We start from the raw sequence: 14970 nt of genomic DNA, 5'->3' as shown, positions 1-14970 counted from the left end.
AATAGTACTTTCGTATTTTTTCTGCTTGCAAGAAATATCAACTTTATCCCAAAAATTTTAACTGTTTTTATTGTTAACTTTTAGAAATAGCTTTTCGAACCTATTTTTATTGTACATTTTATGACCCTTGGAATGATGTGTTGACTTTAATACACCTCATTTATTCAAGTGCATATTGATGATATATTCAAGTACATACTCACATGATGTGTTCAAGCACATATATATACACTTGAAATGAATTGTTCATCATTTTTAAGTGATACCTTAGCAAGCGAAAAAAGAAATTCAATTAAGAAAAACAGAAGTTCAAGTTAAGTAAAAGTTTGTGTTTTTAACACAAATTTAAATTTAAAAAAATCTTAAAATAGAATAAATTTAAAAAATCCATTATTAGTCAGTATTTAACCAAATAAAATAAAAAAACATAACAGGCATAATGGAGGTTTCATATTTTTACTTTATTCAAATGATTTATATTAAAAATGAAGTTTAGCATAATTTAGCTTAAGAGATAAGCTACATAAATACTTTCATAACAAAAAATACTTATAGATAAAGGAAAATACTTGATGCATTCATTAGTTATAATTGATGCTTTGAAAAATTTATGTAATATATAACTGAAAATTTTAAGTTTGTGAAGTTTTAAGCCAAATACCTACACCAAGTGAAAAAAAACTAGCCATGGCTAGTTTTTTTTTCACTTGGTGTAGGTATTTGGCTTAAAAGTTCTTAGTTACCTACAGAATGATGACTATGTATGCTGGGATGTATATATATATATATATATATATATATATATATATATATATATATATATATATATATATATATATATATATATATATATATATATATATATATATGTATATATATATATACATGTGTATATATATATATATATATATATATATATATATATATATATATATATATATGCATGTATATATATATATATGTATATATATAAATATGTGTTTATATATATATATATATATATATATATATATATATATATATATATATATATATATATATATATACACAACCCCTTGGAATTAGGTAAAATGAGGTTGGCAATAATTTGTCGACCTCATTTTTCTATATTTTATCTCAATCTTTTAGAGGTCAGCAAAAATTATTTGATACAATGGTCTTACCATAATACATAGAAACGAGGTTGGCAATTTTTTGCCGACGTCAAACACTTTCAGGTCGGTATTGCAGGGATAATAATAATAATATCGGTATTGCAGAATGCTGACCCTAATTCCAAGGGTTGTGTATATATATATATATATATATATATATATATATATATATATATATATATATATATATATTTATATATATATATATATATATATATATATATATATATATTTATATATATATATATATTTATATATATATATATATATTTATATATATATATATATATATATATATATATATATTTATATATATATATATTTATATATATTTATATATATATATATATATATATATATATATGTATATATATGTATGTATATATGTATGTATGTATGTGTATAAATATATATATATATATATATATATATATATATATATATATATATATATAAATTTTTATCAACTGTCTAGTGTTTTTGTGACTTTGATTCATTTTTTTTACATTATTTAGTAATTTTGATTAAAAATATTTGAACTTTGGTGCCTAAATAATAGATAAAATAGGAAAAGCTAAAGATATATCAAACGAAAAAAATTTCAAAATTATCTGCTTTATTAAAACATTTAAATCACTCCTAAAGAAAAATTGCAAAAGTAGTTTAAGTTTGTGTGATAACAGTAAGCAGAATCTAAAGTAAACTTGATAGCAAAATACCTGTACTTAGTGCCAGAAGATTTCTGACAGAATTACAAGGCATCAAATAGCAGAACTGGGTTAAAATGCTTCAATTATCATTCATACATCCGCATTCAATGTGACAAGGCGTATATTTATTTTTTACTGAATACGTAAAAAACATAATTATTACTATTTTATTAAATTTTTATTCAAAAATTTTTTTCTTGTCGTTTTGTTTGCAAATTTTTATAAACTTCTCTGTTTTTCTATTTCATTTTTCCTTTTTTTTTTTTTTTTTTTAAATTTAATTTTTAATCGATATATATATATATATATATATATATTTTTGATTTCTTTATAAAATTTATATAACATAATAAATATAACATAATAAATATTTTTTTTACTATTATTGTTATTATTATCCTGTTATTATTTTCATATTTTAAAATATTATTATTTATTCATTATTAATTTCATAAAATCGACACGACATCATAACAATATTCATGATTAAGCGAGGTAAACTTAGCTGTTCGGAACTATCCAATAATATACGTGATCAAAACGAAACTATTCAAAGACTTATAAAAAGAATTGAATTATTAGAATCGAAAAAAGAAACCGAAAATAGTTCAGCTACATTTTGGTCAAATCTTTATAACAAAAATAAATTAGCAGAAAAAACTATTGTTGTAAACTCAATTAACAAAACTATATTATCTGAACAGGAAGAAAAAAAAAGCGTGAAAAGAACATCATTTTTGGATTTCCAGAATCAAATAATTTAAATGAACTTGAAAAAAACAACAACGAAAAAAAAAAAATTGCCGAGATATTTGAGGAAATTGGTAAAGGCAATAAAAAATCTATTAAAATAATAAGATTAAAAAACAAAAAAGACTCAAAAACTCCTCCGTCCATTAACGTAATAAAGTTTTACTTGCCGCTAGGGAATTACGCAAAAAGATAAAATATACAAACGTCTTCATTAATCCAGATATGACACTCGCCAAAAGGCTAATCGATTCTCAACTTAGAAAAGAAAGAAATAAGAAAAACCAAATACTCCTTGAAAATGAACCAAACTCACCCTTTCGATGGTGCATTAGGCACAACGAAGTCATCAAACTTAATTTTAGTAGACAAAAAATATAAAAAAACTATAAAAAATTAGATTAATTTTCAAACCATTAAAAAAGTTACTGAAATAAAATCCGTTAAAGCTATATATATACACAAACATTGACTCCTTCTTAAACAAACGCCATGAACTCAAACAAATTGTAAACCATCTGAAACCCGAAATTATTTTTCTAACAGAAACTCTGCCTAAAACTAAAAAAATTGAAGTTAATGATCTCGAGTTTGCTATTGAAAATTACTTACTACATACAAATCACAAGAATAGTTCTTGCCGAAGAGGTTTAGCAATATTTATACATAGCAAACTAAAGTCATCCCTAATAAACCTAGATATATTTCCATCTGAATCGCTCAATTGTGAAATTGCAATGAAAACTTCTAAGTTATTGTTAAGTTTATATTACAGATCACCAAATAGTAACAATGAAAACACTAGTATTCTAGGTTGAGTGGAGAAACAAGTCTACCGCATGAACAAAGATTGTTGGCGTTAAATATGACAACTGTAAAATACAGGCTACTTCGTGCAGACCTAATCAACGTCTACAAATGGTGCAAAAACAACAATAGTGACAGAAGTCTTTTTGAAATAGATAGTAAATTTATTACTCGTGGTCATATATATAAACTAAAAAAACAATCTTTGCTATTAAATTTGCTTATGAATTTTTTTTCTCTAAGAATAATAAATAAATGGAACTCTCTTCCTAATCACATTGTATCAGCGTTATCTCTAAAAACGTTTAAACTGCTTCTAGACAATCATCTAAAAAATGAATGGCTTCTCTACAACTAATCCACATTTTATTTTCTATTAGTTATACAAACTCTGTAATTGTCAAGTATTATATAATTAGGTTGGTAAACAGGCAGTTTATGCCTAAACAATTTATTGTAAAACCTTAATTTAAAAAAAAAATTAAAAAAATTAAAAAAAATAAAATAAAAAAAAATTAGGCTAAACAACACTTACATGTTTCTGCTGAATATTTGTAAAAAGAAAATGTAAGTTAATACAAAGATTTTTAGAGAAAATGTAAGTAAATACTTACTTAACTGTTTATTGAAACAGCATCACTGAATAAAACATTTATATGATTTTTTATTTTGTTAGACAAAGGAAAGAAAAAAATATAACCCAGACTGTGTTATGGAGACTGTAAAATACCTTCTAAATGTTCATGATGTGATAATTTATAATTGGTAAGGGCAGTGGCCTTCGTTATATAGTTGAAGGGATGATGAACCAGGATAAATATAAAAAAGTATTAGCTGCCAAATTATTTCCTCAATTCTATAATTGGTTTCCTGATCCATCCAAATGCATCTTTATGCATAATTCTGTCCAATGCCATAAAGCTAAATCAGTGAAAAGATGTTTAGAGTCAAAAAATGTTACTGTTTTACCATGGCCTGGTAATTCTCCTGACTTAAACCCAATAGAGAATGCCTGAGAACTTTTAAAGCAGATAATTGGGTATGAATCTATAATCAACAAAAAAAATCTCATAGAGGCACCAAATAATGCCTGGCATAATGATCAGGAGTTAAAAGTAAAAAAACCAAGAAGGATACTTGCAGTAATTGATGCAAATTGCTGTGCAACTAAATGCGAAAAAACATTTAGTATTATAAGTTTTCTTTTTTTGCACTTTTCTGTGTTTATGTATGTAAATATATATTTACAGGTATTACAACTTGTTTCATCGCGCAGCGGCTTTGCTCGTCAAGTTTCATGTTTTGGAGTTATAGAGTTGAGAAAGGGTTATAACCACAATTAAGTAGCCTCCTAGTCTGTAGTGGTCTTCTGGGCCTTGGGGAGGTGAATTAAAAGAAGAAAAAAAATATTACATCAGATATTATATATATATATATATATATATATATATATATATATATATATATATATATATATATATATATATATATATATATATATATATATATATATTTAAATTTATTAAGGTTTGTTGAGACGTTTCTTTCCTTTTACAAAATTTATAAAACGCAAAACCATTTTAGGTAATAAAACAGTCATAAATATAATTTTTAATTCATTTTATTATCTGACTTGAGAATTAACTTTAGCCATTTATCAAGGTATTTTTCATCAATTTTTTTTTCAATACAATGAAAGTTTTTTTAATAATTGCTACAAATAACTTCAGAATTCGTTTTATTTTTTGATTTTAATGGAAACTAAGTACAAGAAACTGTGAAACTGAGAATTAAATAATAAACTTAATAATTATAAGGAAGTTTAAATGAAAGAGAGTGAAGGTTTTGGTAGGTTGAATGTTTGTAACACAAAACATTCAACCTACCATTTTTGCTTTTTTCTTTATTATTCTTTTTTTTTTTAAATTTAGGGTTGACACGTAAACTGTGGATGCAATAAAAATTGTTATAAACATTTGTTAACAATTTTTACAAATATATACAAATATATAATTTATACAAATATATACAAATATATAATTTATACAAATGTTAACATTTGTTAACAATTTTTACAAATATATAATTTATACAAATGTTAACATTTGTTAACAATTTTTACAAATATATACAAATATATAATTTATACAAATGTTAACAATGTTAACATTTGTAAACAATTGTTATAAACATTTGTTAAAACAATTAGTCTCGTTTTGAAAATAATAGTTTAGAATTTGAAAGTTAGAGTCAGCTTTTTTTTTTGTTTTTTTTGAAGAAAAAAGCTCGTTGAAATTTTGTTTTGTGAAAACACTTATCAGTTATCAAATTTAAGTATTTTAAATGACCCTTTCCTCCTATTTCCCACTATAGTTCAGAATATAATTAAAGTAGAATGTTTATGTGTTTCCTCCTATTTCACTGTTTAAATGTAATATAAATTAAAGTAAAATATTCATGTGTTTTAGATACATACAGAAATGTACTTGCTGATCCACACATTCTTTTGAAGCCATCAACTATAGTATTAGCTAGTGTCGCAGGTGCACTGGCTGCTGGCAGAGGACGTAAGTAAAAGTTTTTATTGAGCAGTTTTAAATTTTTTTTAAAGCTTTTTTATTTAAAGACTTACGGGTTATAATGGGAAAAAGGGGGTTTAAAGTCACGTAACTTATTAATTATTAGCCCAGAGTCCCTGAACGCCATTTTATATATAGACCTTTGGTTCAAAATTTCAGTTGTCTTGATTTTTTTCTTCAAGTATAAGTTTTTCAACATTGTTGGAACTTCAATGGGTTCAATGGTTCAATTTATTTATGAATATTGCTAAGAATTGTGCTTTTGTTTTAAAACTTTAAAATTAACGTAATAAATTTTTTTTAATTTTGAAATATGATCTGTTTATTATTAGGACGACCAATCAAACGTTTCTTTTATTCCAGTCTTTTTGGTGTGAGTGGATCTGCTGTATGTTATCCTGAGCGAGCTCAAAATGTTGCTATAACCGCTTATTATCATAGTATAAACTCGGTAGCAAACTTAAACAATTTGTGGAGATCGAAAAGTGAAGAAAAAGCTGTACAGCTAGATACAAAGGATGAAAACTATACCGATCAAGTCATATTGGTATCGGAAATCAGTAGTGAAAATTTGGTAAGCGATTCAGTTATACTGCCTAATGCAAATGAAATTGTTTTAAGTGACGAAACTTTAAACAATACGAACGATAAAAAGTTAGCAGACGATGATGATACAGAAGATAAAGTGACTTTTATTCAGTTCTGGACTGGGATACCAGACGATTCTGCTATGGATAATGAAGAGTCTTTAGTTTCTAAACAGGTTTCGGAGATAAAGAAAGATTTCGGCCAATCTGATCCAGAAGATCAAGATATGTATAGTACACGTACTCCAAATTGATACTTTGTAGTTGTGAACACAATATTTAAATTAACATTTTTATTAATGCATGAATTAATACGCTAATAAGTTCGCTTTTTTAAAAAAAATTAAACACAAACTAATATTTCATAAATTATGTTATTAATAATAATTATAATAAAAGTAAATTTCGAATATTTTAAAAAATTTAAATTTATCGTGCACACTAGGTCGTTATTAATTTCACACAACGTAACATACTTTAAATTTAGGTAATTGAGTACATTTTATGAAAGTTTTTTTGAAATAAAATTGGAATGTAACTTAAAAAAATTAGACGCTATTTTAGTACAATGTAACGATTTCTACATATATTATTATGTATACATGGGCGCCAACAGGCTTTTTTTTCCAAACATAAGCATGCTCATGCCAATGTCGAATGAGAACGTTTTGCAAAGAGTCGCGGTGATGGTAGTCTGGGAACAAAACTACACCGAAAAGTTAGTTTTTTAGGAGTTTAAAAGGAGTTCCTATCCCTTATTTAGAAATATTTTTCAACAAATAGTCAGCTGTTGAAATTGCTGAATGACAACACATACACAAAGTAAACTGAACATGTCTGCTTTACTGTGCACATCTATAGTTCTATCATAAATTTTGTGTGGGGTAAAAAAAAAGCTTGTTGAGGGGCATTGAAACTTTTAACCCAAGTGGGTTCTTTTTCCGACTCACCTGGGTGAAAAGTTCTTTTTTTGACTTGAATATTTTCATGTAATTTTTTTGCAACGTTGTCAGTTTAAAGACGCATAACTAAAAACTAACAATGAAAGAAAAGTTACCCTAAAGCAAAGATTTAATAAAATTAATAACCTTTAGAGGAGCCTTAGATACAAATTAATAACCTCTTGATTAACTTTAAATACAAATTAATAACCTCTAGTCGAACTAATAATCCTTACACTAAAGCAATCAGTTAATAAAATTAATAACCTAAAAACAAACTTCAAATACAAATTAATAGTCTCTATAAATAAATTGCTTTTTTGCCGTGCCATTGCCGTGAACGCACGTTTTTTTGGCTGCTCTTCGAGAATATTAATTAAAAAATGGAAATAACGATCAAAAATATCGAAAAAATTATTACAAACAAGTTTGAAGAACAAAAAAGATCTTTGCTTAAAGAAACAGAAAGGTTATTAAAAGACCAAGAAAAGAACTTTACACAAATAGTGAGTGGAAATATAAAAATAATTACTGATAGACTTGAAAAAATTGAAAATGAACTAAATGTAAACAAAGTAAATATGAAAAATATTGAAATAGACTTAAACGATGTGAAAGAAAGTCTCAACTTTCAAGAAGAAAAAATTAAAGAAGAATTAAAACAGATAAGGAAAAAATATGACCTTGAAATTAAAAATATAAACAAGAAAAATACTGACTTAGAAAACCGCTCTCGTCGAAACAACATTAGAGTCGATGGTCTGAAAGATTCACCAGGAGAAAGTTGGAGTGATTGAGAGAAATCTGTGAAAAAAATATTTACAAACAACCTTAAAATTTCAACTGAAATTATTGTGGAACGAGCACATCGAGTTGGGTCGTACAAAGAAGATAAAACACTTAGAACTATCGTAGTAAAACTTTTAAACTACCAAGATAAAATTAAAATTTTAAGTTCACTTAAAAACCTTAAAGGAAGTAGATATATATATATGAAGACTTTGCTAAAGAGACGATGGAAGAGAGGAAAAAACTTTGGCAAGAAGTTAAAAATCTTCGCAACCAAGGTAAATACGCAACAATTAAATTTAATAAAGTTTTTTGTCGTGAATTTAGAAAATAAGAAAATTTTTTGCGTATAATTTTTGCGTAAAGTTTTACGTAAGTTTAAGCGATCGAAACAAAGTTAATTCTTTTAACTAACGGCTAAACAAACAATAGATTACGAAACGCAACACTTTAATGTTTTCAAATCGGCTAATAACTTTTTACTTAATAACTCTTACGATCCAGATTTACATTTTTTTAATGAAAATAATTTTAACTCACGGTTTTTTGAATTAGGAACTTTTAAAAATGAATTAAAATCATTAAACAGTAACTTTACGGTGATACACATAAATATAAGAAGTATAATTAACAATATTGACAAACTAAAACATTTTCTTATAGAATGTAACTATTTGTTCAGTATGATTTGCTTAACAGAAACTTGGTGTTCTGATGAATCATCCAGAATAAATTCAAACCTTATAATTCCGAACTACAAACTAATATCTTATGAGCGAAGGTTAGCAGACTTTAACATCCCTCAGAATTAGGCCGTATTTTTCGGTTACCGGATTATTTTTTGTTTTATTTATTGTCGCAAAACTTTAGCGTACTCTACGTCCTTAAGTCTTAGGGATGTTAGATTTATTATTTATTTAATTAAAGTTACAAGTACTAATAACATTTTTTAAATAAAGCGTGTACCATCATATTATATTATATTTATTTTCTATTGAACTTAATATTTTTAACTCTATTTTAAACTGACTCATAGTTAATCCATTAACTCTATTTTAAATAGAGTTATTTAAATAGAGTTATTATCCTGTTGATTGGAATGTATTATCATTATCATAATTGCAGCAAAGAGATAATTTTTTTTACCTCTTTGCTGCAATTATGATAATGTGTACACTCTGATTATGTGAGTATAGCTGTGATGTGTTTGATTGCCAAGAGGAACACCTTTTGGCAAAAGATTACAATATGAATGAGAAAAAATATTTATACATGAAGCTTGGACGAGGGATATCTATGTCCATGTTTCTTAGGTCTTAAACAAATTGCTGGCACTTGAACTGCAGCAAAATATCAACAGGACTGGAAGTCATAGCAAACATAAGCTTTAACCTGGAAAAACTGCTCAAAAATGTTTAACTCAAATCTACTTTAATTAGATCTTAGTTTAATTCAGATCTACTCTGAACATTTTTTTATTAATAGGAGTCAGTCTAACTGTCTGCTCATATTCAGTGCTTGATTTAATAACGATAACAAAAATTTTGAATTCAAGGCGAAAACAATAAGTAACAAAAAAGTTCTATATACTTCCAAAATACTCAAAATATATATAGATGTTAACAATTTTTTTTACTTATTACACTAGTTACTTGTTTAATCTTCGCTTCTGACAAGGCTACAAGCAATCACAACTAGAGTTGAAAGTTACTGGAAGAGCCAAGATGAAGTTTATGAAGAAAAATAACAACTCACAGATGATTTGATTGACAGATTGCAAATTATATGAACCAGGAAAACAAAATGGAGGGAGAGAATTCCAAAGAACATATGTTCAAGTAAAAAAACTAGATAAATAAGAATTTTTGAAGCACTTAGGAACACTCACAGTTTAAGGATAAGACTTAGTTAAATGATGAGAAAGAATTTAAGTAGATTGCAGAAGGACGCTAGCTCTTTAGAGCAGCGCTTATTATAGTATATTTAATAAAAGAGAAAGAGAAGCAACATTACAACAATGTGATAATGGTTGGAGGCTGGCTGCAACCTTTACTTGTTTACTTATATTATAAGTTATTAATATGCAGACTTTTAAGAATTAAGGTCAAGTGGTTATTTTATTATATTTATTGTGTCAACTTTTTCCCGGATCAATGATGCGACAAAAAAAATTGAATCAAAAGTGGCTCCATTTTTTAACAAGGCAAGAAATCGCTATGGTGGTCAAATGTGGGAAGATATGTAAATGACTGATGTTTCAATCAATGAAGAGAAAAATAGTTAGAAAGGGATTGGTAAAAGAGGATGGTGAAAACGATTCTCAACAAAAAATCGGAAGATTACTTTAAATAAATATGAATGTCGTGTTTTAAATAAATATTTGTATGAATACTTTAAATATAAATTTTAATAAATAATAATATAAATTATTTAAATGATGTTTTTAAAATTCTATTAATAAAAAAATTTTCAAAAAGAGCCACGCTATACTACTCATCTTTTGATTAGTAGCGTGTGGTATATTTTTGTTGTCGCAATAGGACCATTCCTTAATGAACCCTTTTATTTGGTGCAGGCATTTTTATCAGGTTCCCTAAACTTTAGTTAGGGGCATATGGATTCTTTTTTATGCATAAAAGTGTTTGCTTTGCAACACAATAACTTCATTAAATGATTTTGATGCACCTTTGAGATTCCCAAAATAATTGAAATGTGCTGAAAAAATCTGTATTTTGAAGAAACTTAATGCTCAGCAATTTGTTTAAATATTCTTATCTTTTTTTAATATCTCCATATGCTTACAAGTGTTATGCTTATACAAAAAAAAAGCATGTATTTTCTACAAACAATATTCTTCTTATTGCAAACCTTTATATTACGTTGAATTTCCTGTAGATACTATATTTAGAAGTGCATTTAAACTTTTTTGGAACTAAAGTAGGCTATCCACGTCCACTAATTTGTGCAGTATAGTTTTTATTGCAAGCCAGAGGAGTATTTAGCAATTTCTCAGACAGAAAAGAAAATACATATAAAATATATATAATTTTTTTTTGTCTTACAAATTACTCAAAACACCTCTGATTTGCTTATACTAAACAAATTAGTGGACGCAGATAACCTACTTTAGTTCCAAAAATATTTATATGCACTTTAAAATCTGGTATATACAGAAAATTAAACGTAATATAAAGGTTTGCCATAAGAAGAATATTTATTCAAGGAAATACATGTTTTTTTTTTGCAATGTGAATTAAATCAATGTACCAGCATATCGATGATATCAATATGCTGGTATATTGATTTGATTCACATTACTAAGCTATAAGCATCCATCCAGTCTCACCGCAAAATAAATAGATTTAGTTAATTTGAAGTTTTAAATTACATGCTCGGTTTTGTCTTTTCATTTTTTTTAATTTTATTTATTTTTATTTTGTTTTTTTGCCCCCATAAAGCACCATTCACAGAGCACTGCGGAAAAGCATTTAACAGCAAGTTCACGCGAACCACGGATCCCTATATCTTAATTGCGGAAGATTTAAAGTTATATCGATTTAAAAGATATATCTTAACAGCACTTTATAGAAGGTGTTAAATCACAAAAAATAAATTTTTTTATGATAAAATTATGCAGTATTTAAAATGTCAGTCATTTTTATGTAAGAAAGAGAGAAAAGGTCACCAATAGAGACATTTTTAAATTGAAAAAAGTAGTTATTGGGCGGGTCCGGACGGCATCAAAACCTATATTGGATTAAAAGGAGAAGGGTTGAATTTTAGCCCTACGTATTTAGATTTTTATAATTACTTAATTCATCCATACTTCTAATTTTTTTTAATGAAAAAACTTTTTATTAATCTTTAAAATCGAGTTGTATTAAACTATTTAATTTTTTTAATGATTAAGGTGGTTCCCCGTGAAAAAAACACGATTTAAAAAAAAAAAATCAAATTTGTATATATATATATATAGATATATATATATACATATATATATATATATATATATATTTTTTTTTAAATGCCATTCTATACTCTTCCCAATGATATATTGTTTGATGGGTCCTTTGAAGTATATATATATATATGAAAAATTTGGGTTTTAGAATATGGGTACTTTAAAAATGTCCCTAACAACGCCTTAGCAACACATTTTGTCTTTATATATATTTGACAAATTGACCAAAATAAGTGGTCTTTTTTTTGTTTTTTTGTTTTTCTCTGATTCTAAAGCACTATATGTTCTGTAAATTACTTAAATGTGCACGGAATTAATTGATAAAACAGGAGAAAGTTAATGAAAATGAAGTTAGTGTTGTTTGCAGAGATGTATTTTGCCTGTTTAAAAATGCTATGTTTGTTATGCTTAATCAATGTATTTTTATTTTGTTTTCAATAAATATTGTTTCTAAATAATAATAATTTCAATAATAGTTTTAACTGAGTGTATTTTAAGTGCATCTATATAATGGGCAATCAAAAAATAGAAGATGTTCCTGATAACTTACGTAGTCGAAAAATCAAAAAAAGAAAGTTAGTAGATGAATCTCTAGATAAAGAAAGGAATGTAGATTCAGATAATTATAACTTGATTATAAATTTTACTTTACTAAAAGATTTTTTGAAGTCCCTTTTATGTTGTCCTGAATGTAATTCACAAAACGTTGAATTTATTGATGAACTTTCTTTTCGAATGGGCTATGCACACAAACTGAATTTAAATTGTCACGACTGCCCTAATAGCATTTGGTCTTTTACTTCACCAGAATGTGCACAATCTGAAAATATACAGGGTCGCCATAAATTCGAAATCAATGTTTAAGCAGTAATTGCATTTCGTGAAGTTGGAAAAGGCCATGAATCAATGACAAATGTTAGTAGATGCCTGAATATGTTTTCGTCACAGAAACAACTTACCATACTCTCAATAACTCATTGTGTAAAGCCTATTATGAAGCTGCTAGAACTAGTATGCAGGAAGCAGTATCTGATATAAAAGCCACCTCTAATGATAAAACTAAACCAACTAATTCTCGAGTTTCTGTTGATGGCACCTGGCAAAAACGTGGGTTTTCATTATTGAATGGAGTCGTAACAGCAATAAACCGTGGTAAATGCATTGACGCTCATATTATGTCAAAAAGTTGCAAAAAGTGTTCTGTTTAGGAAAAAAGAAAAAATAATCCTGACTATAATTATGATCAATGGAAAGCAGAACATTTTAAAAGCGATGAATCACTTAAAATCATCAAGAGAAAATAAAAATACTCTGTATGCAATGAAAAAAGCCTCGGGTGCTATTCTTTGGCATTGTACAAACTTTGAAAATTCTGAGTACCGCCATAGATTTTATCCTGTTGGCAAAGATAGCTGCTGTAAATACAAAGAAAACAGTGATTACAAACCTAGTATTAATCTAGATATATGGATTCATAACCTGCTTTTACCAGTATTTGTTTTGCTGTCTGATGAGGAACTAGTCCGAAAATGTCTCCATGGTGAAACACAAAATTCAAACGAATCTTTTAATAATATCATATGGAATAAATGTCCAAACAATGTTTACCTTGTGAGATCAGTGTTAGAAATAGGGACAAATTCAGCTGTATTAGACTTTAATGATGGTAGTTTTGGTGTGAGTTCTGTTTTTAAATATTTTGGAATTTCAAATGGTTACTGTTTTGACCAATTATCTGTTAATAGAGATAAAGAATGTATTGTTAAGTTCGCTAAAAAGACCAACGAAAAAAGAAAATTCAGAAGAAAAAAAATAAGGGCTGCTAAAAAGGGTTATATTGACCAAGAAAAAGCCAAGGAAAGTTATTTATTTGGTGGATTTTAAATTTGTATTATTTTTTTTTGTATTTAGTTTTTTAAATTGCATTTTTAGCGAAATATGATTTTTATGCCATTTTAAGTTTTTCAAACCTCATATTTTCACAAATATTAAACTTTATCACTTGAAATTTTCAGGAAACATTCTTCAAACATATACCTAGAAACTGCGCGGAAAGAAATCACTCATTCTTTATTTGATTTAATTTATTTTAATTTTATATCTAGATAGAGGGTTGCAAAAGAGTATTTTTTTACGTTGAACGCCATTATGAGTTTTTCAACTTTTATATAGATTTTTTTTCCCGCTCATTCCCTTTACATATATGTAATTTATCATTGTACCAAATTTAATATTATATACATTAGTTGTTTTAAAATTATTGTGTCCCAAGTTTCTCCTAAATTTGCTCAGAAAATAGCAAAAATATGCTGACTCAGCTTTAAAAAATGCCCATTTTGTTATAAAATTAAAATTTTTAAATTCGTATTTAATTCTTGTATTGAAAAACTGATATGAAAATAATTCGCTATTACTATAAAAAAAATTTTTTCTAGGGGAACCACCATAAGCCGCGGTTGACACGTGATTATAAGAATAAACAAAACTAGAAACGTAACCGAAAAATACGACCTAATTCTGAGGGATGTTAAAGTCTGCTAACCATGAGCGAAAAGCTCAAAAACGAGGAGGTGGAATTATAACATATATTCATAATGATCTGACTACTAAAATTAGAGACGATCTTTCGGTTTCTGATGCCGATGGTGAGGTCTTTACAATTGAAATAATAAACAAAAAATTTAAAAATATA

The 14970-nt window shown here is 26.6% G+C and overlaps 1 protein-coding gene across 1 annotated transcript in view; it reads left to right on the top strand.

The window, feature by feature from the left end:
* The window catches only part of LOC100213200 (MICOS complex subunit Mic27), a 28970-nt gene extending 21944 nt beyond the window's left edge, over positions 1 to 7026 (top strand). Inside the window, exons 4-5 of the mRNA XM_065816924.1 lie at positions 5890 to 5988; positions 6333 to 7026. Of these exons, the coding sequence (XP_065672996.1) occupies positions 5890 to 5988; positions 6333 to 6841 (608 nt within the window). The 3' untranslated portion in view covers positions 6842 to 7026. The remainder of the gene's footprint in view (positions 1 to 5889; positions 5989 to 6332) is intronic.
* The last annotated feature ends 7944 nt before the right edge of the window (positions 7027 to 14970 follow it).

The sequence above is a fragment of the Hydra vulgaris genome, chromosome 13 (genome assembly GCF_038396675.1).
Source record: "Hydra vulgaris chromosome 13, alternate assembly HydraT2T_AEP".
Taxonomy (NCBI): Eukaryota; Metazoa; Cnidaria; class Hydrozoa; order Anthoathecata; family Hydridae; genus Hydra; species Hydra vulgaris.
Note: the sequence above shows the minus strand (reverse complement) of the source record. Positions and strands in the feature narration are given on the sequence as shown.